Source organism: Phaethon lepturus, unplaced genomic scaffold, assembly GCF_000687285.1.
Source record: "Phaethon lepturus isolate BGI_N335 unplaced genomic scaffold, ASM68728v1 scaffold2163, whole genome shotgun sequence".
Lineage (NCBI taxonomy): Eukaryota > Metazoa > Chordata > Aves > Phaethontiformes > Phaethontidae > Phaethon > Phaethon lepturus.
The window spans coordinates 75098-98226 of record NW_010526754.1 but is presented as its reverse complement, the minus strand read 5'-3'; the positions used below and the strand labels follow the sequence as shown (position 1 = coordinate 98226).

Genomic DNA, 23129 nt, shown 5'->3' with positions numbered 1-23129 from the left:
CTGACCGGAGGTTTTATTGCAAACTTTACAAAACAGCCCTCACACGGGTATTTGCAGGAGTATGCAGACCCAGCTTGGCTCCCACGAAGACTACGGTCAGGACGGCGACTACAGCACACGACTTACCTGGCCTGTTCACCCCAGGTTCGGTAGCGAAGCCCTGACCACACAGGCTCCAGCTGACCGAAAAAGCTCGCCAGCTGCCAAGCGGCTTTTCACAAAGCATTTAGCAGCTGCAATTCTCAGGCAGAGCTGCCTCCGGCTCACGGCACTGCCACAGCCTCGCGAGGCAGGTACGTCCGAGCCAGAATTGATTGCGAGAGTCACAGATGTGCTCAGCGCTGGTGCGAATGCTCCCACCCTTCATGCAACTAAGAGGTACCAGCCACTGAAGCTTCTTTCCAAAGAGGAAAGAATTACTAAAGTTTGTAAATGCTTTAGTATTTACAGTGGCATTTTCAGGAATGTCATAGCTTCTGTTTCAAGGACTGAATAAAGTCACTTCTACTACGATATTAAAAATCAAAGATAAATTGCAGCTTGCAACAAAGTTTGTCTTTTAAATGCAGTAGCACTTCCCCCGAATCTTTCTACTGCTACTGGGACATTTTATGGAAAGTTCTCTTAGCTTTCCTTTTTAACCAGATAATTAAGAAATAAGAGGTTAATATTATAGTTCCTTCACATTAGATATTCACAGATACGTTTGATTTTGCTCCCAAAGTCCAGCAAAATTAATGGAAAAAACTTTAAAGGATCTGAAAAACCTCCATCTTTGCCACAGAAGCGGCAGCAACTGTATCAGCCTTCACTCCCAGCACAGACTACATTTTTATGATCGTTCAGCATCATCCTATAACTTACATAATACCATTAACATACACATTGCTGGCTGGTATTGCAATACTCCTGCAATAGTGCCTCCAGAAGGGTAAATTAAAGACAAACTTTTGCAAGTTCAGTTAGCAGGACTGTGTCAGTATTTCTCACCCCACCCAGAGATCTGCTTTGCTTCGCTTCCCATCCAACCTGCTGCTCTGCTCAGTAATAGGGGATTTGCTGCAACGTTTTGCTGATGTGAACCACGCTGCGTGTCGGAGGGCAGGGAAGCCACGCTTGTTACTTAAGACAGATTTAGATGCCACACTAGCTTAGCTGTTTCAAGCAGCCTACACTGCTGAACTGCTCAGATTTTCCAGCAGAGCAATAATGTTGCTTTCAACTATTGCCACACACAAAGCACTCTCCATAGAATCACAGAATCACTAGGTTGGAAAGGACCTTCAAGATCATCAAGTCCAACCATTAATCCAGCGCCACCATGTCCCCTAAACCATGTCCTGAAGCCCCACATCCACACGTTTCTTGAACACTTCCAGAGATGGCGACTCCACCCCCTCCCTGGGCAGCCTGTTCCAACGCTTGACCACCCTCTCGGTGAAGAAGTTTTTCCAAATATCCAATCTAAACCTCCCCTGGCGCAACTTGAGGCCATTTCTACTCTTGTCCTATCGCTGGTTACTTGGGAGAAGAGGCCAACACCCACCTCACCACAACCCCCTTTCAGGTAGTTGTAGAGAGCGATAAGGTCTCCCCTCAGCCTCCTCTTCTCCAGACTGAACCACCCCAGTTCCCTCAGCTGCTCCTCATAAGACTTGTGCTCCAGACCCCTCACCAGCTTCGTTGCCCTTCTCTGGACACGCTCCAGCACCTCAACGTCCTTCTTGTAGTGAGGGGCCCAAAACTGAACACAGTATTCAAGGTGCGGCCTCACCAGTGCCGAGTACAGGGGCACAATAAATGTTCTCTCCATAGGAGAGAACACAGGGAGAAGATGGAATCTCCCATTCTGCCTTGGTCTCAATATGAAGGAGAATGTACAATCCACATTCCTCTTTCAAAGGTTAATAAAAGCAGAGGGGCTGAGCTTTTTGCACTGTTTTGCATCTCAACTGACCTTCCTTGTATTTGCCAACACAAACATAAACCTACCGTATTATGGCAAAATAAAACCGGACCCCAGATTTTCATCTGCAGCAGACGAGGCACTGTGCTGTTTAATACTGAATACATGAGAGTGAACTGATCAAAGTTATAGTGTTTGTTTAAAGAGACAGTCCTACTCCTCTCTTCCTACTGTCCGTAAGTCCCAGTGAGAATGTTTCAGTTTTCTTTTAAATTGGATGAGGCAGCTTGTTTCACACCAAGGACTCTAAAGTCTAGGGAACACAACAATAATCTGAAGGATTAAGTGACTGAAAAAACCCACAGAATATTTGACAGTAGACTTTAAACAAATCCTGATTTGAAACTAAAACTTTTTGATGTCTCAGTGTACTGCATTACCAGGTGTTCATGGTGCTAGCACGTATTCCCACCAGGATGCCCCTCTAGCACTGCTTGCTTAACAAACACACCTGTTTTTGAGGAGTTAAAAGCAACAACGGAACAGAAGATCGCTCTGAATGTCTCCATTGATCGTGTGTGAGCAAAAGATTAAACCATTGGCTATGGTCATCTGAAACAGCAAATACATCCCAAAGACCATTTTCTGAACAGCAGGAAAGAATAGAGGATCCTTCTTAATGTCAACGTTTCATCAATTTATCACGGACCACAGTGCTGTGTAGACAGGTTTTGGCAAGATGTCTCCCCTGCCAAACACACTAACTAAATGATGACCAGCTTTCAATCCAAAAGGCCCACAGAACACATTAGGCTCGGAAAAGCTACCACATGGAGATACAAAACAGCAGTCTAGGTATTTCCTATATAAGATTCCACTGAATCAGTCTGGGACAAACATCTGACTTGTGAGTATGTCTGGGATGCCACCTGGATGTCTGAGGAGAGCCCACATTATCCCAAATGGCTTTGTGCTTCCTGTACTAAGGCTGGTGTGCCATGACAGTTGAACAAGCACTGTCTAGGAAAAGCTCCATTTCCCCTCTAGTTTTACAGTCTACCACACTACTCTGATCAATAAAAAGCATGTTTTGCAGTACAGCACGCCATTATTAGTCCATGTACGAAATAATGCACTTTGTGGCATTGTACAGACTTTTAAAAGGCTCTATCTGCAACATGGAGCAGTTGCAGGTTTGGATATGTCTGTGAAAGCAAATAAAGTAATAATTATAGTATTAAATATAAGTCATAGCACCTTTGGCATTTTTGTCCAAATAGACTTCAACATATGATGTAGGGACATAACCCTCCTCATCTTCATTCCTTCGGATTCGTGTCCACCCATCACCTTTGTCTTCTTCTATTACATACAGCATTTCTCCTTCTGCTACAGAAATTGTTCCTTCATTCTGACCTGAAAGACATAGTAACACGGAGTTTAGGCTGCCCTGCACAATGGGAACCACAGATGCAGCGGGGAGTGCTCAGAGCACACTTGGATCACGTGCTGACAGCATGAACAAGCACATGTCCTTCTGGAGACAACAGTGTGTACACAAAGAACCAGATGTGATCCTGACATAAGGCTTTTGGGTTTTTTTCATGCAGAGTCCATGCATAGTGAGAGACAAATCACTGTCTCAGTGCCTCTCTATAAAACAGGATCGTGCCAGAGCCTCACTCTCCCATTCTTTGTCTATTTAAGCACTGCAGGGGTTAAATTAAGGTTTCCCACTTGTCCTTGGCAGGTGAACAAAACAGTAAGTGAAATGAGCGTAAGGGCTGAGCAATACCTTCAAATGTATAGAGCGCTTTACATGTTCCTATGGTGGGTAGTGGTTCTTCATCATCAAATTCATCGTCAAAATCTGTTGCCGGTACTTTCATCTCAGTCTCCTGACTTTGCTCTTCTGTGTAACTGCCATCTGGGCTGCTCAAGAGAGGAAAATACACAGCAACTATAGCGACCAGTCTCAGGAGCAAAGAGAACCACAGGCACTTAAGGCAAGGGGAGCAACTGCAGCTGGAGCAGCTCAGCGATTCCAAAGCATGCTCACAACTGGCTGTCACATTAACAGCTGTCACAAATGGGTGAGACCAGTCATTTTTCCCATCAAAAGCTTAAAAAATGCACCTATCTCACTCACCTTCACAGTAGTGAGTATAGGGGCTATTACATATTTCATCACATTCAGAAAAGTAGCTTTTAAAGTTGGGATCTTGCATATGCTAAAATCAGCAAGCAAAACACTTCACAGAGTGCCTGCATTTAGTCTGGTTAGAGAATAAGTTTCTGAATGCTGCAGAGCTACAGTTTTCCCGATTAACAAGCTAAGGCGAGCGGGTCCAGTTATGAGCCTGAGCAGCTCTGTGCAGATACTGTACCTCTCCCGGTCCTGTGCACAGCTGTTCACTGCTGCAGTGTTCTGGGCTTCGTACAGTCCGCTCTGCCGCCGCGCCTGTTCAGTCCGCGTGGGCAACCTGCCCTCCACCTCAGCCAGCCAGCCCTGCAAGGGGAGAGCGCTCTCATGCATCCGTCACGCTTCGACTTGCGAGTGGATGTATGTTGCTTTTACTTTGTTGTGTCATATTTGTATTCAGACTATAGAACCAAAACCAGTTTGCAAACGCATTTAAATTTTCCTTTGGGTTGCAGTTGTCAGGGGGAATAGATTCTCTACTTTTAAGTGTATATTAAATCTATTGGTCTTGCCAAAAAACACACTTACTGAAACTTGATTCTTTTCTGACACTGGGTGCTGAAAGCACCATGACCCAAGAGCAGCAGTTAACAACAGCTGTTGGGAGATGCTGCTGCTCTAGTCACAATCAAGTAAAAAGATGTCTAGCAGCTTATAGTAGTCTCAATTAACATCAGAAACACAGCAAGTTCAGTGACTGCTGAATGCAGGAGGACTAAAGCTGGGGAGAACGAAAGACCCAGTGATTTTCAAATGGGTAAGAAAGCAATGGATAGTAAAGCCAACTGTAAGAAACATCTAAGATTAATGGGCTGTTCATGTACGTAGTGTAACTTACAGAGTGAAGACTTTTCTCAGCCCTATAATCCTTCTCATGTAATTATAATGGCTTAATATATTCTAAATACTTCTTATGCTCTTGAGATTCTGTATCTCTGAGAATCTTCCTGTTAATGGCAGACTATTCCTTAAAACATATTTCATCTGATGGCTTCTGTCTTGCTGTTAGACTATAAATGGTGCTTTGCACTTACGTTCCCCTAAGTTTTCCACAGACATCTGTAACATGGTACTTCAAATTATTTAATTAATAAAAGAGGCATCTGAACTCCTCTGGGCAGTCCAGACAGCACTACATTTTCTCTTATCCTCCACTTAGCACAATTTGTTTTCTGTGGCAAATTAAACAGCAGGACTGTTGGCTGACAGTCACAAGAAATGCTGCATTACGTTACACAAATAGGTTCAAAGATCTCAATTAATGCAAGTGCTTAAGTAGCACTTAGCCATACATAGCAAGAAAATGCACCAATACATTTGGAAAAGCAATGAAGCATCTGCTTAGAACTGAGCATATGCTGAGCTACTTTTTACCAAAATGTTTCTTCCCGTACCTCAAACTTTTGAACTTCTAATCGTAACTTTTCAATGTTCTGTCCAAGCTCTGCTAATCTGTGGTCCACACTCGCTGCATCTCCCATCTGTGGGTTCTTGATATACACATCTTTCATTTTCGTTAAGGCATCTCTGAGAGACAGAAGCAAAATAAAACACATAAGTGTTAGTGCGACTGGGGTCAAATGCCTTTCTCTAAACGAGGGCGAATGAAAGAATAATAAACTGCCTTTTCTTTACTCTGTGGTTCAAGCCCAATTGATTACAAAGGTAACAAAGAACATCCTGTATAGAACATGCCCCGTATAGAAGCAGCCATGAAAAAATAACAGTAAAATCACTTGCCAGAAGAGATTTTACACTGTCAGAGATGGAAAAAAGTGAGTGACACCTTTACCTACAATGTGACATGACATTGTACACAAGCCAAACTCTTCAAGCCCCTACATTAAGAGGAGCTCCTCATTCTACAGGCAGCTGAGGGCTCTTCACATGAGCGAGGCTGCCGGGAGGAGCCTCACCAGCAGATCGTGAGGCTACACAGGAGACGCATTGTGTGTGCGTACCGACACGGTACATTTAGACCAGATGATTCAAGCTCCATGTGCCCCAATTGAAGAATCCTAGAGAAACCACTGAATTTGGGAATCTGGTATTGTCTTGTAGCATGACACACTCTTTTATATAGTACAATTTCCACTTGCTAACCCTGGGGGAAAAAATAATAATAAAAAAAAATCTCGCAGCCATTGCAACAAATGACAGCATCAACCTTCTCGATTAGTATCATCCTTGGTTTTGGGGCACAGACAAACAGTTGCATCATTATTCTCCATCATGGGCTGAAATCCAGTTGAGAAACTGAGACAGAGCTGGATGTGAACATATTAATAATAAAAATGGAGTGCTAACCAGAAATTCTCACCCTGCCTGTTGCAGTTTGTCTTTTGCAACCCAAATAATTTCTAAGATATTTACTTCACACTGCTTAAAACGAAGCTAAATCCAGATGGTTTGCATTTGTCGCAGCGACAGATGGACCTTAGGCTGCATAATGCGACCCTGCATCCTGTTAAGTTATACAGCATTTTTACTAGACTCTTTCTGGGGACTGTGTTTCATATCAACCCAGATGCTAAACGCTTACGGTTTCAGAGATGTTAATTTGAAGGCCTGCTCTGATGAATGTGGTACCGAAAGGCCAACATTAACATGGTACATGCCTTCATGAGCTCCCTTAGGAAAGCCTGGGGAGCTCTCGCCGACAGCAGTATGCTGCCTTTGACCCAAGTCAAGTTGAGGCTGAAGTCATCTGCATGATGAACTTTTCAGTGCTTGGAGAAGGGTGGACATATGAGCCCATTTCCTGTATTACTGGCACAGCTATTCTGCTTTTCTCTAGGCAGTAGTTGGGGGGAGAAAGGTTAACGCGAGTCCCACGACTCAAGTTAACACTCCGTATATTTTAGACTTTCCCACCAAACTCTTGACAATTGCAATCCTGTGCCTGCCTTTGCTTTGTGTGTATAGAAAATGGGAAAAAGTGTGGGTGGCAAGGAAGTGGGACTGCTCTGTGGTTGAAGCCCTAAGGGACAATATTGCAAACACATGAGTCACTATTATCACTATTTTTTTTTAACTCTTAACTGCTGGTGCTAGTTCCTCAATCATACACTATCGTTATTTAAAATAACTTCATTCTGCTCTGATTTCATACCTGATTTTAACATTGGGTTACCTCAGAATCAATACAGAGCAGAAAGGAAAATCTGTACAGAGACAAATGTAAGTTACCACAGAGGAATAATAAAATAAAAAAAAACACCACCACACAAAGCAATGAGAAATCATATAACCACGTGCAGTTTTCCTTTCTTATTCATAATATAAAACACAGAGAAGAAAGTTTGGGTTGCTAGACAAAACAAACAGGTTCTTCAAAGCAATCTAGCAGAAAACTAGGCACATCTGTACAAATGCAAAGCAATATTGAGGGATAGACTAGTACGAGAGAGGCTAAGTCATGAAATCATTCAGGGAAGAAAAGTTCTGTCTCTTGCAGAGGTAACATGCTGAAGCTTTAATGCAACTGTAGAATGTAAACAAACACAAAGCAACAAATACAGGCTGCCAGAATAAATTTAAAAATGTGTAACTAAAATAGCCTTACTCTCAACCAGAATGATAAATGCAGCCCTGTAGAAAAAGCATCCAGAAAAGCACGGGAATCATTATCTTTCTGCTTCCAGGAAGTGTAAGCTACAGATCAGTCTTAAGATGCACCCCAATCAATCAGCACTCCTGACGATGTTATCGTGCTCAGAACAGCCTCGCTTGCTGGGATCTACCCATGCCTGTCATACAGTAATAGGCACTCCACTTAGTGCCGAGGGGTCTATGATTGTACCTCTGACTGAGGCTGTATTTACATCCTGTTCTTTCCTAGAAAAACCCCTCAGGAACAGCTCACATCAATCACAGAAATACAGAATCACTAAGGTTGGAAAGAACCTTCAAGATTGTCAAGTCCAACCATAACATGACATCAAGTCAACCCAACACCACCATGCCCCCTAAACCATGTCCTGAAGCGCTACATCCACATGTTTTTTGAATACTTCCAGAGATGGTGACTCCACCACCTCCCTCGGCAGCCTGTTCCAATGCTTGACCACTCTCTCAGTGAAGAAATTTTTCCTAATACTCAATCTAAAAAAAATATCCAATCTAAAAATCAAGAAACAATCTAACAGTAACCTTTGTCTGGCTCACAATTAACCCGCTGGTCTCCTGTGAAAGCCCAAGAAAACAGCTCCAGAAAGAAGGAAAAACTGTCTCCAGATATGCTTATATCATTTCCATCCTTATACTAGGATCTTCCCTTCTCACGGTTCCAAAGACAGATATGCACCACACTGAGGTGGGAGAACGGAATAAACAGAAAGCCAGCTTTTGCCCCAGCTCTGACCTACAGTCAAAATTAAATAACTGATTTCAGAACCTAAGTTGTGGAGAGCCTTGATCCTCTCAGGTGTTTTTAGCCATACGTAAACTCTGGTTCTTCTTTTCTTGGAACAGCACATTAAAACAAACCTAGAATCTTGATTTAATTTGTTCTTTGTTATATTTTAGTTGTTTCTGTTCTATATGAAACAACGTATTTCATTTTTCATTGGAGAGGCTTGACATACCTTTGATCCATCTCCTTCTGAATATCTTTGTTTAGTTCATCAACTTTTTGCTGAAGTTTCTTTCTTCTTTGCTCAGGTGGGAGATTGCTGAAGTCTTCTGGACCTGCTCCCTGCACGCAGTGGAATGGAGGAGGGGAAAAAAAAAAAAAGAAGAAAAAAAAGAACAACAAAAATCAGAGCCTGAAAAAAATCAGGATTGCATTTTGAAAACAGCTCAGAAAAATCTGTGCAAAATCACAATGGTCTGAAGCATTGTTATTGTTTGTGCTGTTATCAGTATCAGTACAGGGAGTTATCAGTCCCTGACTGGTCAGGAATCTGTATGCCCTAGAAATAATCCCAGGACCACATCCCAGTTCCATACCAAATGGCTAGTTGGTATGGAATGGAAGATCACCAACTAAGGAATGCCAGAATTCAACAGCAAAGCTGAGAAACTACTTTTATCCATAGTTATCATCAGATTTTATTTAACAGAGTTCCATTCTCAAGGAAAGCTCTCCTTCCTGCCTTCTACACTGCTACAGACAGCATCCCCATAAAAACAGATGCCAGCTTTTACTCCTGTGTCACTGTTGCACTTCTCATGTACACTATCAACTGCTGGCTTGCTCCATGAAGTCTGAGTGTTGGTCCAATACAGTTAATTTGTGTCAGGGCTCTCCTGAACACACTGAGGTAATAGAAGTCCTTCCTCTGGGACTCCGCAGTTTGAAAACATGCTGCTTACTTTTCCAGGATCCACGCTCCATGTCAAAGTCTCTTAATTTTTCCTCTCTCACTTGTACCAGCATAAAAATCAGGAGTTTTATCCATCAATTTGGAACCGTAACCAAATAAAAAAAATTGAAGACCACAGCGGGTACCTTTGTGTGATTCTGCTTGAATCTTTTTCTGCCTTCAAACTGCTATGCCTTCTTCTCGATTGCCTCAATTTGATATAGCAGATAGATGACACACAATACACATCCATACTATTTTCTTCAAAGTACAACGTATTTTTGTCATGCAAGAAAGCAAGGGGGGCAGTTTGGGTGGGCTATACTGAACACGCATCAATACTAATTAGTAGCACCATAGAAGAACGAGGTTCTTGTACATAATCTTGAATTTGTACAGGTTTTTCTTGTTGTGGTTTCTGCTCATTCCACATCCCATTTCTAAGGGGGAATTACGGGCCTATGGCAGTAAGAAAGGTAAAAACACAAAGCTGAGTAACCAAGTTCAGTGGTCCATCAGCTTACGGAAAGTTTGTGAGCAGAGTTGTGACATTAGTCTTACTAAAATGCCAAATCTCTCCCAGGAGTGTGATTTAGTGGACACACTGCCACAAAAGCTGCCCATCAGACCCTTTCAGCTCTGCACTGAACGTGCTTCGAGACGGTGCACTTTTTCCTCTGCAGGTGCAGAACAAGCTGTTTACAAGGAAAGCGTGTGGGTGTCAGAGGGATGGAGGACAAATACAAGCAGGTCATCTCCTCCTCCTCCTCGGGCTAGCAATTTCAAAATAGCAGAACAGTCAAACCTCATGAAATTGCTGCTGTATTCATTTTCAGTAAAAGATGGCATACGCGCCTAGTTAAGGATCATCTGTGTAATGATACACTTAACATTCCATTTCATGAGACAATGAGAAAGCAAATTTAAGACAAATTAAAAAAAACAACTAAATAAGTTACACTCATTCTAAAACTTCAGCTACATGAAGTCCTAGAATTGCTTACATTACCTGCTATGCATGGTACAGGAGAGATCTATTTTAATTCATTCTTTCATGATACTACTATTTTGCTTGATAGTAACTCCCACATCGTATTAGACACGAGAATGATCCTGTACGGATAATCTACACACTAAAGCCATACAAATACCTTTTTATGGCAAAGCATCTGGATATAGCTTTGTAAATAACAAGCAGTTACAAGAAAGACTATATAACATATTCTTCTCAACTCTACGTAGAAGAGAAAGAAATGATTGAAAATACTCCTGGTTATACGTTAGGAGAATGCAACAGATGTATTTTGGAAAAGCATCTTCTTTTTGATTCTTCAACTTCATTCAAAAGCTCTAGGCTAGACTAAATGCAGTATCTTTGTTCACAATGCTTCAGACCAAAGCATTAGTGTCGCATAGAAATGCCTGAGACTAGGAGGTGATCTCACTCAGACTTTATTCCATGCTCAATTTCCCATCACAACAGAAGCTACAGTTCCTCTTCCAAAAGGAAGGGTCAAGGAGCAGTTTTTGCACATGCTGGGCACATTTCATGCTCTCAAGCAAAACCACACCTGGGTTCTCTCTCAAGTAGTGAACATCGCCTGCATTTTTGGAAATGCTTCAGCAGTGAGGTGGCAGGGTGGGGAATCTGTGCTATTTTTGATGTGTTAATATAGGGCCAGCAGAGCCAGTGCTCACTAGATTTCCTTGCATAAAGATACTGGCATTTAGGATGCAAATTGTCCCAAGATGAAGGACTGTGGAAAAAGTCAGGACCAGGTTCTGTGCTAAAGCTATATATGGGGAGAGCACAAGGTTTATCAGCCCCAGTTTTGGCTCTTGTACAGCTAGGATCCAGGAGGAAATTACAAACAAGCCGATTTCCTCAGCCTGAGGCGCACACAGGTGTCAGCCCTCTCTGCACATCTTTTTGATTTGTGCAATTCTTGGGGAAAGGCCAGGTCAGCCATTTATTTTGGGAGGATTTGTTCCTACATACAGAGGCTTAGCTCAGCTATATAATGTACTAGCACTGTGACTAGGAAAACAACAAATGGAAATCCCCGGTATAAATGCATTGGACTACCAGCCAAAAGAACAGGGTCTGCAAGTAAGCTAGAGGCTTCCATCACCCCTCAGGCCCACCACAGGTCTTCAGTGAGAAGTAGTATTGCTAATGGAGCCCAAGCAAGTCACTGGGTTGACAGAGCTGCAGGAGGACCCTAAACCTCCAGAGCTACACCAGGTAGCTTTCACAGCCCATGAATTTCCTCCAAATAAGCTGCTATGAACAGAACAGGTCCACAAGGCTGTATCCAAGATCAATGTATGTGTAGGGGGAAAAGAGAGCACCTAAAGGCACTGACTGGTGAGGAATAAGAAAACTTTCAAGCTGAAGCAGTTAAGGCTCTACTGCAGATCCAAAACAGCAGCCAGTCGTTTGCGGCTCTTGCATGCTGGCATGACGTGTGTCAACAAATCAGTCGCATTCTCCTTCCGACTGGGCTCACGAAAGGCAGAGGAACACAGACAAGTGTCAGGAACATATCAAGGTGTGGAGTATCTCAAGCAGTACGGTACCTTGTGTATGAGTTTCAGCACGTAATTTGCTTTCCCAAATATGTTCACCCCTTCCGTTTCCAATGCAGTAATATATTATCTTACCGTAGTCCAAGAAACCTTCTCAGCTGCATCCAAGATAGAATTTAGGATTCATATATATATATATATATATATCTACCTCCATTTGTGTATTCAAATCGGACTGAGTTAACCTTGTTGGTTAAGGTTTACAGAACTTTCATTAATATCATTGTTAGTTATTCTGAAGGACTACATAGGGCTGTAAAATGTAGGTGATACCAATGCAGATTTCCAGTAATACCTGGACATGGAAATCTAACTTTGCAGCTATGTTATACAGAAGACATGCTTTTCTCTCTGGAAAAGGTCCAGCAAGCACAGACACCTTTATTTTTTTTTCTTTAAATGTTTTAACGTATACTTATACAGTAGCAGAATTACTCGATACTGTTTTTCTACATTTTCATAGCCCTAGATTATAAAAGTGAAAACTAAACTATATATTAGAGTTAATTTTTTAGCAGCTTATTAGAAAGACTGAATTCTGATCACCTCTATTAGACTCCAGACCTGTGTATTCAGAGTTATCTGATAAATATCAAAAAAAGCAAACACAAAGAAGAAACAAATTTAACAGTTAATTTCAGTGTCATGTCATATGTGGCACAGTGCACATTAAAACACACACAGAAAAATGTGATTAAAACACAGGACAGGCATGCTGTAAATGTGCTTACCAGCTTGAGAGAAAGCTTCATGTAAAAATTGGAGAGATACAGGGTGGGGGGAGAAAGAGAAAAAAACAACAGTGCATCAGTAGAAGAGGAACTTTTTCAGACTGACTTTACAATAAAATGACACATAATCCCCTTGCTGTTGGAAGGCAAAATGGGTAACACTAACAGATCTGTGCAAAAGTTCACAAGATGGGCCAGCGTTATCAGTCTGCTGCTGTTTGCTCACCAGAAACAGAAATGGGAGAGCCTTGTACCTCTACACGCGTTTTATTTAGCACCGCAGGTGAAAGTCTCGCCTGGATTGCTTATTTACAGCGACTACAGAGATTTTTCACATTACAGTAACGCCTCGAAAGTGGAAGAAACCTCAGAACTTGCAAAATGCGTGCAAGGCACTTCAGATCAAAAATGTGCCAAAATGCAGGGACGAGTCTCAGCCCCTTTATGCAAGGGCTGAGGAGGGCAGGGAATAACACCTACCCAAAAGGCAGTGGAGAGGTAAGCTGCAAAAAGCATGGCGGGATCTCCAGTGACCTGCAGCGACTTCCTAGCTCTCAGGCCTATGTCCAAAGGACAACATCCCTGAAACGTCCCTTGATTGCGCGCAGCGCTGTCTGGGCAGTCACGTAGTGTCATTTCATGTTCTTGAACAATTCAAAAACAAATACTCGGTCTCAAACACACTTTGGCCATACAGTCAGACGAGGTCAGGACCAAGGAGGAGGAAAAAGAAAACCCTCTTCTCTTTACACCAAATTGATCCTACGACAGCGTGGTAAGACGTTATTCAAGCTCCTTAAACAATATACACGATCTGACTCTTCAAAGGTTACCACATTTCCCGGTGCAGAGCCAAAACATTATCTTTTAGTCACTCTGAGAAAGTAAGAGACTGAAGTGAAGCGTGTGCTTAAAGGACCTACGCAGCAGCGTGGTTTGCCTCGCACATACAGCTCTCAACAGCGCTGGAGAGCCTCGGAAGCTGCTGGGTGAACAAATGTGCCCGGGCAGCTGACCACCAAAATTACCAAAGCACCTTCCAGTATTGCAAGACGTTACGACAGCTGCAATTCAGAAGGTTTGCCAAGAGACAGGGAGGCTAGCAGTGCTACAGGGCTTTTCTGTTCTGTGCCAAGGAGCACCAGTTCGCTGCTGTTCAAGATATAAAGCCAGATTTTAAAGGGAGAATCAAAGCTATGCTCAGCCTCCTTCAGCAATCTGCACCGCGCCTGTCCTACCAGCTCTTCGGGGACAGTCGTGAAATCAAGATATAAAGCCAGATTTTAAAGGGAGAACCAAAGCTATGCTCAGCCTCCTTCAGCAACCTGCACCGCGCCTGTCCTACCAGCTCTTTGGGGACAGTCGTGAAGTGCTCACACTACGCAAACTCGGAAGTGCATAAATGCCTGTGCTCGGTGTTAGAGACAGTTGAAATGTAGAAGCTGGAAAACGCCTCTCGCTCCAGGCAACGACCTGTATTGTGAGACTTCTGAACCTCTTTCCATTCAAGAGTTTGAGAGCATCATATTCAGGAGCTGTTGGTAGTAAAATAACGGCAAACAGACGCTCCATTTTTAGCTACAGCACAGTTCTTTAGGATTGGATTTAAAATAAATAAAGGTGGCTCCACACCTATGATGTTTTTGACAGCGTGATTTAAGAAATACGCATTTTTTAAAAATAACAATTACAATTAGTTATTTGTATGGCAATACACACCAGCCATTCAAGGAAAACATATGGCCTTGCAATAAACAGTGAAATACTCCATTTGAACTGATGCATTCGGTGACAAAGCAGCAGTTAAACTTCCCTCTGAAGCTCAGTCCATTAGGAAGTAAACACAGGATAATAATCACAGTGCAATGAAGAAATTCACTCAGCTACGAGACCATTAAAAAGCAAACAAAACCAATCCATTTAAGAGAATAATCATACAGGAAAGAGAAAGAATAAGCTAAAATATGCTGTGAATAAATTCAGCGTAGGCAGCTTTTGTTTGCATAATTGCTTTAGCACTCCTGTGAACTTTAGCATAGACATGATCAGCACAAATTGAGATCCTTGTACATATATACAGACAAGACTCATGGTGCAGAATAAATATTTACCTACGAAGCACTCTATAAAAGGCACAAATGTATGCTACATGCGCTAGTTTCTAAACACTACTCACTCTAAAGGCACTATACTACTGCGAAGAATCATCTGCATCAAGGCTATTCTTTTGCTGTAAATTCAGCAAATTTGAAAAGGATTATAAACGCTATGCCAAATTTTTATGCTGTTAAGTATGACAAAAATAGAGAACTTATTAATAGCATTTCCAAATAGTACATCAGGGATTGTTATAACCAATACAAATAACAAAGCGCATCATAGACTGGAAACAATGAAATGCTGAAATAAGTCATATTCACAGTTTTCCATTTCTGAAATGTACTCATAATTTTACATGAGAGCAATTCAGTTTCTATAAACAAATATAAGCAGACTGAAAATAAATCTGCATTAAACACTAAACAACTACTTTTGCCCATTCTGTTGGGTTTTCACAGCTAGAAACTTGCTCAAAGCTCCTGGGAGAACAGGGGCATTCTTTCCTCAAATGATCAAATAATTTACATTTCTTCAACATGAGCAAATCTGTTTCAAGCTGTCATTTTAAAACAAGTCTAGCTTAGTCTAGCAGGGAAAAAATGAGAGCCTAAGAGCCACAAGCTTCAATAACACATGAGAGTGCATGAAAGCCAGCTAGTCCATGTGTTATTGGACAGTCACGGACACTAACCTCACTTACAGAAAACAGGGTTGAAATAAATCACTGGACTTCCATACAACCAAGGTAATTTTCTTTCTTAGTGGTCCTATAACAATCTCCTCACATTCTGCTTTATCCAGATACCAGATTTAGAGGTCACATATCCTGATTCCATGAACTATCATCATTACAGAGAGTTCAGGTAAGCTTCAGAAAGCTCCACGGAGTGCTCCACGACCAAGGCACTGAACGTGTCACTGCACTGCTGTAAATCAGGGGTTGCTCATGATGCTCAAGGCTGCATTCATAAAATAATTTAGAATAAATGCATGGAACCTGTTTTAGTACTTTCTCTGAATCTCACAGGTCCAACTACTTTAATTGTGCCAATTTCAGCATTTCCAGGACTAGCAGACATCTTTCCTGCACATAACACAGTAAGCTGCAACTCATCTCCCACCAAATTTTCCTTTTATCTTTTACAAAGCACATTTCCACAGCACACTCTAATGACCTTGTAAGTGGGGTTAGCGACTGTGTAGCAACGGTATGGGCTGATCACACCATACACGGACTTACAACATATTCCCTAGCCTCAACGGCACACGTGGGTGTCCCTAAAGTCCTCTTCATGAGTTCTTTGTGAATATACAAAGACTGTGTCTGCTGGTGAGTCAGCAAGAGAAAACACATCCGTTACACTGGAGACGAGCACGGCACCTCTGTGTTTACTGCTTCTACAGCAAAAGACAGCTTGGCATTTAACTAGCCTTTAAGTGCAGCGTAGAAGCTTCCTAGAAACTAGGCGAATATTAAGAGTTTAGCATTCTCACAAAAATTAGGAAGTACCATATTTTTAAATGCTAGCTTAAATAGAAAAAGTCAGAAAACATCTCTCTGCACCAGAATAAACCATGGCTTTAATGACCCCACCCACCAAAAAGCCCTGGTCCTGGCACAGATTCATACACTTAACATTAAAACAAGTACTCCCAGGGGCAGGGAAGAAAGCAGGTACGAGAGGGTGGTTTGTTTTGTTTGCTGATTCTGCATATGCACAGAACAAGAAAATACTGATCACCAACAGCCAAGTGTGGAGGGAGAAGACTGCACAGCATGTCACAGAGGCAAGACGGGATGGTGAGGGAAAACGTTAACTGGGGCAATGGAAATAAAATCACATTGTAATGAAGTCAACAACTTCCACTAAAAAGGAAACCACAAAAGTCCCTCCGTGTGCCTTACGGAACCGCCCGGAGGCTGGAGCTTGGGTAATGACAGCAATATCTGCGTCCCAGCTCCCCGACCCACCCTCTCTGCTTCATCACAACCCAGGCTCCGCGCTAACAGAGGAAAGGCGAGTGCACACCGCAGTCAAAGGTGTAAGTTCTACCCCTGGATTTTGTTAGTTCAGAAGTATTGCTCTTTAAATAAAGGTGCTGATGTTACTGCTGCTATAGCAATAAAACAAGAGAACACAAAATTAATATCAACTAGCAGAATACCAAGTCTTCTTTGCCCTCAGAATGGAATTAGAAAAAGCAGAGCAAGCATAAATGAAATGACGACTTATGCAAGCGGTTCCTCATTTTTTGTACTCTTCTGGCTTTAACTTCCCTAAAGAGACAGGGTTGATTTTAAGTGTTATACTACCTTTATACTGCCTTTTTAAAGGGTTATTAGAAACAGCACTCACAAAAACTGTGTAAAAGACTCCCCCCCCCCGCTTCTAGTTCTGATTCATGACAAGTGCTGTAACGGTTTTACAGTATTTTCTACAACAGACATTTCTGCTCTTGGCGTTAGAAGAAAGAAGCTTTGAGGAAAATACAAAAAGGTGATTAGAAAACCATAGACACTGACAAGAGTCAGCACCTGCATTTTTAAAATTTTTAAATTTTTTTAAACAGGCTAGGATTTCATATTGGCAGTGACCACTGATACTGGTATTGGTGCCTCTACATTAACCTGGCATCTGTTGTAAATTGTTCAGGCATCTGCTTCCTTCCATGAAAACAAGATCCATTGGATTTTTGGTTTGGAAGCAAAATTAAAACCAGACTGGGCACAAGGACATATCATTACTAATTATATCATTCATTCTAATGGTCACCAGTGATTTTTCCACTTCAGTTTCATACATTTATCTTTCCAAATGCAACATAAAAATGCTAAACCAAAACTTTAGAAGGAAATTACTAAAACATATTGCCTCTCCAGACACATTCTGATATCAAAGATTTCATGGAGGAATTGTATGCGAATCCACTCACTTATGTTTCACGGATGAATTACAATGTGCATTCTACTGGTGGTATTTATCCTGTTAAGGTCTTAGTATCTACTGGACTTATTCACACTAAGTAGTTCCTTTTCATGCACTTCTTCCTTAAGCCAGTGCAAAAAAGGAATATGATCCAGTTTCCTCTGACATAAACAGATCGTTGCCCCAGCTTTTGTAGGAGTTAACAGCTCAGTTTATCAGCAAAGCCAGGAAAGACCTGTTTCACAATTTGGTTGAATACTCTAAAATAATACTTAAAATTGCCTTGTGGCCACCTTTACTGCAAGGTGTCTGGCTGGAGTGGAATTTTGTTTCTGAACAAAACCAGCAGTGCGGAGACAATATTCAGAGCAAATGAAATTATTCAGTGTCCAAAGCCAAACACCCGTTACATTGTACTGTCCTGCCGGCTCCCTGCACGACCTTGCCAAAAGTTTCTTCGCTGATGTATTTCTGTACAGATCAAACGTTCTTCTGTGCACGGGGCAGTTTCCCTCTACGTCCTCCTAATTTCTTTGGTAACATCACAATCGAGCATTCGTAACATTACTGCTCATGCGCCTGAGCAAACTTCAGATGCTTTTGGATTTGGCAGGGGGATGGAGAGGAATTGAGAAAAGGAAATCTTACAAAGCTTAATATGGTAAAAGCAGAATTAACCGTATTATCTGGCTGTACTGAATATAAAGTGGGTCTTAGCAACCACATCAGCCAAAACAAATGCCAACCACTCATTTTTTTTATCTGATAAATTAACAGGATTTGGGGGTGGTTCTTGATTTATTTTTTGCCTGGTTAGATTTACTTTGTTTTTGAAGGCCATACGGCATTTTCATGATCTTTTAGTCTGACCATTTGTATAACAAATCACCAAGGACCTATGAAATGTGAACTTGACAAGTTTTCAAATCAGACAGAGCCAGCTGCCAGAGCTTTGCAGCCTCTCCTACTCCATATTTCTAGATGAAGTAAGTGGCCTGAATTCGCCGCTCCGGAAAAAGAGATGGTGACCTGAACACTGGCCTCCAAACTCTGCAGGATGAGTCAGGCAGGGTAAGTATTTACATACAAACATCCTGGTAGCTAACAGGGGAAGGAAATGAAATAGAAAGGGAACATAGGGAAAGGTTTAAATGAAGATTTAGCAACAGCCTTTCCTTGCACATTTTTAATGAACGTGTCAGCAGAAATTTGAGGGATTCCAGAGAAGACTATAGGAAATTGTTCTCATTATTTCACCTTTCACACAAACCAATTAAAGCCAGTTCGGTACACAGGATTCGTAAGACTCGCTTGGACTTCTCAGATAGTTAATACATAAAATAATGGCATTTCTTCAGGAACTATTAAAAGCAATTAGTCATAATTGCTTATACAGCCAAATACTCGCTAACTAAGAATTTGTACGTTTGAAATACAAATTTGTTGAAGTGCCCATGGAACTACAAACTAGTACTTTTAAATCAAGTTGGAAATATTCAGCACTATTTTCAATATTCTGTTCCGTGAATAGCACTATTGGAGCACCAGATCCCAACACAAACCCTCACCTTCAGCAGCCTCTTACTCTCCAAAGCGTCTCACTGCTGCCTCGTATGAAGCCGAGTGCCAGATGCCCACGTGCCATGGTGGGTGCCACCACAACAGCTGCTGCCTAGCGCATCCCCCAGGTTTGCTGCTGCAGAAGCAGAATTGAAAGACTGTGTCCCCGCATAAAAGCCACTGAGAAAAGATGCTCTGGGCCAAACTGCAACTGAGGGAAGGAGGGACATTTACAGAATCTGTGTTTGGACAACTTGGAAACTTCCCGCTTCCCCAACGAAAAGCACCAGAAATATGATTTCGTTGGGTTCTGAATGTCCCATTAAATGGCAATTCCCTATCAAAGAACTGAAACAACTCAGTATAAAACATCTTGTTTTCAAATATACTGTCTGCAACCAGATGAGACAAAATATTGTTTGCAGCACTGTTCTCCATTCTCTGTAACTAACCACTGAAGTTCCCCACTGAAACCATCTCTACTTTTGTAAGACCTCCAGCCTTCAGCCCTAAATGTCAGTGCAGTCCCTGGAGCAGAATTTGGGCTTTTTTTGAAGTAGGCATCTCCTTGCTGTTACAGTCTACTCTAAATAAGGTTTCAAAATACTGAACACTTGTGTCTCCTTCCTGTAATTCTTACAGGAGGAAATAATTCAAGGACCTTAACCTAGGAGCCAAAGTCATGCTATGCCAGCAACTTCTCAGCCACGTGTGAGCTTCTGGGAAGATAAAGTTGTCTTTTTGTTTGAAAAATGGAAAATTTTATCTCAGGGACCAGTTGTTTTACTTACTGCTTATGAAGACCACCAATGAGAGCATTTAATTCAACACAAATGCTTCAGCATCAGTTTACCAAGATAGCCACAGCTGATGTCAAGGACAGGAACAGAGCAGCTGACCTGGGAAAACTCAGGCCACGCTTCCTACTCTATCAGCAGCAAAGGAGACAGGGACACTGCACTTAGATCAGTGGTGATGTGTCACAGAATGTTGATCCAGTTTGATCTAGATCCAAGTGAATCCTCAAGGTCAGTCACGGAGGCTTCCAGCTTCTCTGCACTGTACAGCACATAACCCAGCATCCAACACACTGTGCTCCAGCTACTGGCAGGGGGAAAACCCAAGCTCTAGTACCTTAAAATTTCTCATCTATGTTTTAGAGGTCACATGCTAGACTGATAAAGCTTTTGCAGACAGAATACCACTTTAAACTGTGTGCGTCATTGCACTAGGAAGTGAAAGTTCAGAAACCCAACAAAAATCTGTGGACTTAATGGGAAATGCCCCGAAAAAGACTTGGTGGCCTACAATTCTGCATGCTAACGTATGTAGGGAAGGCTGCAATGGAACTTCAATCTTTTTTCCTAGGTTTGTAACTGTTCATCACACAATGTTTATAAAAATCTTAATTAATGTCTTTCCTCCACAGTTTGCAAGAATGACAGCTATCAGTGGCCGTTACGAATAGTTTTTCAACTTGGTATTGTTGCAAAGATATTTCATTGACATTTAAAGTGTCAAGAAAAAAAAACGGTGGAAAACACATTTAAAACTACTTAGAAAAAAAGTTAAAGAGCATGGCAGGATTTGAAATTCTTCTATGGACACTCTGAAAGCTGTTTAAGCCACATCATCTGCTTAAGGAGGCCCAAAAGCAACAAACTTGTTGGGAAGCAGGATTTCTTAGGCTCTCTACAGGAATCAAATCAAACTTGTGTATTGTATTGAAACAATATGCTTGTTATTTGCTACCGCATGCAGTTAAGGTCCTTGAGAAGTGTCAACCTCTAGTATTTAGAGCCAGCTGTAATCAATATATCTAGGTAGCTGCAGGTAACACTAAATTCAGTGTCCCCCTGCAGCCTCCACCCACATGGCAGCCCTGGTTTAAAACAGACATGTACCATCTAAACAACTTTATTACCACCTAGAATCAGTTCATCTTTCACATCTCGGCTTTGTTTTAATCTTAAGACTCAGACTTACTTAGCAAGCTAACACTGCAGCACTGGAAGCACAATCTGAGGCCGAGTCGCTGGAGCAGAAGTCACACACAGCGGCGTATTTGACCATGAAATAGAGGGAAGTCATCTTCCCACTACTACAGCAAGAGGTGTCAGATCTTTTCAGGGAAAAGTCTGAACTTGCACCAACTGAAGTCAGAAGAATTATTCTCTGGAATGCCTCCTAATTTACTCTGCTCTTTCTGACATAGATATTGAGCTGAATCCACCTTGCAGGGAGGAAAACTTTTCACATTAAGGTAGGCAACATGCAGCATCGGGATCAGAGTCAACCTCTGAACGGTGCTCCTCCAAACCTACTCTGCCACAGACAGACACAGGGCTACTAAATTAATGACTTTGACTTCTACATGAGTATTACTTAATGTTCAGCTCTTCCTTCCCATACTTTGGACAATCACTCCTCCCCCTAAAACCCAAATGGGTTATTTCCATCAGCAATTGTACTTTTTGTGGTTTCATTGTGGGGTTTTTGACTACAAATGGCTTTATAGGTTGGGATTCCTTGGATTTGTCTGCATGTTATGATAAAACACAATGGATTCATTCACAAAACAAAACAAGTTTTTACATAACAGAACGTGCAATAAAAGCGCAAGAAAGAAAGAAAAGAGAAAGAAAGAGAGAGAGGTATCCAGAGGAGAACTTACCCCGCGCTTTAGGCTCCTGAAGCAGTGGATTTTGGGTTTGGAGGTCATGAACTCGTTGAAGCGATGGGAGAGGGGTTCCTTTTGCTGCTTGGGAGACTGGGGGCCGTTGGGAACAGCAGAGGGTGAGGCAGAGGCAGGGGGAGGAGGAGGGGGCTGATGGGGGGATGTTAAAAGGGACATAAGCTACGTATAAGAGATGGAGAAGTGACAGAATAAAAACCAAAATAAAAAGATAAAACACAAAACGAAAATAAGCATCAAAACCAATATTTGAAATCCAGAGAAAAAACAATTAAATAATTAAATATTAAAGGCCATGGTTCAAAAGAGGGGGAAAGCAGTATTTAAGAGTTGTGTTAAATGAAGAATGTGATAAATGGAAGTTTTAATAAGTGATGCAACAGAAGAATAAGACAAAGTATTTTGACAGGAGGCTCATGCAGACTCTTCCATGCAGCGCTATCCCCATAAATTGCCCTGTTCTCGCTCTGTGGACAGCTCAGAATAATGCATATGGATAGAGCTTTCAAATACCTGAATTTAAATGGATCAGATAAGGAAGGTACCTTAGTGCCCAGTAGCGTTTCTATTATCTGGAAAACAACAAACCACATTCCTTCCTGCTTTCAAATCATACCTCAGTAATGTGCATCACACTTCACTTTCACAAATTACTCTATGAATTTGCTCAGGAGTTAACCATGGTTTTTTTTTCTGGCTACACTGATGTAAGCACCAGACAGCCGTGTTCTCTCATATACCAGCACAACAGGAATGATCCATTTGGAACAGGTAGATTTTTTTTTTTTTTTTAACTCTGTAATTAGTAGAAGTGGTTTGGTATGGGTCAGAGCAAGCATGAGATCAAAACAATGAAGCTGCTCTGGGCTTCCATCAGTGTTACTGAAAACCGATTTAGTCCAGTCACCCTGACACATTCTGGTAACCCCCAATAAATGCTGCCATGCATTATGGTGTAAAATATGACAGTGAAATGAAAAAGGTTTAATGGATACATAAGTTAATGTGGTCTTTTAAAAAAAGTCAACTGCTCAGTTAGTTATGCTCTGTTAGTTGTTCTTAAGAAGAATGAATCACAGCAATTCCTCATTCCCAGCCACCCAACTGCTGAA

General features: G+C 41.7%; 1 protein-coding gene across 1 annotated transcript in view; it reads right to left on the bottom strand.

Annotated features, from left to right (window-relative positions):
• The window catches only part of FNBP1 (formin binding protein 1), a gene marked incomplete at its 5' end in the record, with an annotated part of 69427 nt that overhangs the window by 3125 nt on the left and 43173 nt on the right, over positions 1–23129 (bottom strand). The window contains 8 exons of the mRNA XM_010283146.1: positions 3164–3322; positions 3702–3838; positions 4294–4415; positions 5504–5636; positions 8696–8805; positions 12736–12750; positions 16076–16162; positions 21997–22179. Coding sequence (XP_010281448.1) covers positions 3164–3322; positions 3702–3838; positions 4294–4415; positions 5504–5636; positions 8696–8805; positions 12736–12750; positions 16076–16162; positions 21997–22179 — 946 coding nt within the window. The remainder of the gene's footprint in view (positions 1–3163; positions 3323–3701; positions 3839–4293; positions 4416–5503; positions 5637–8695; positions 8806–12735; positions 12751–16075; positions 16163–21996; positions 22180–23129) is intronic.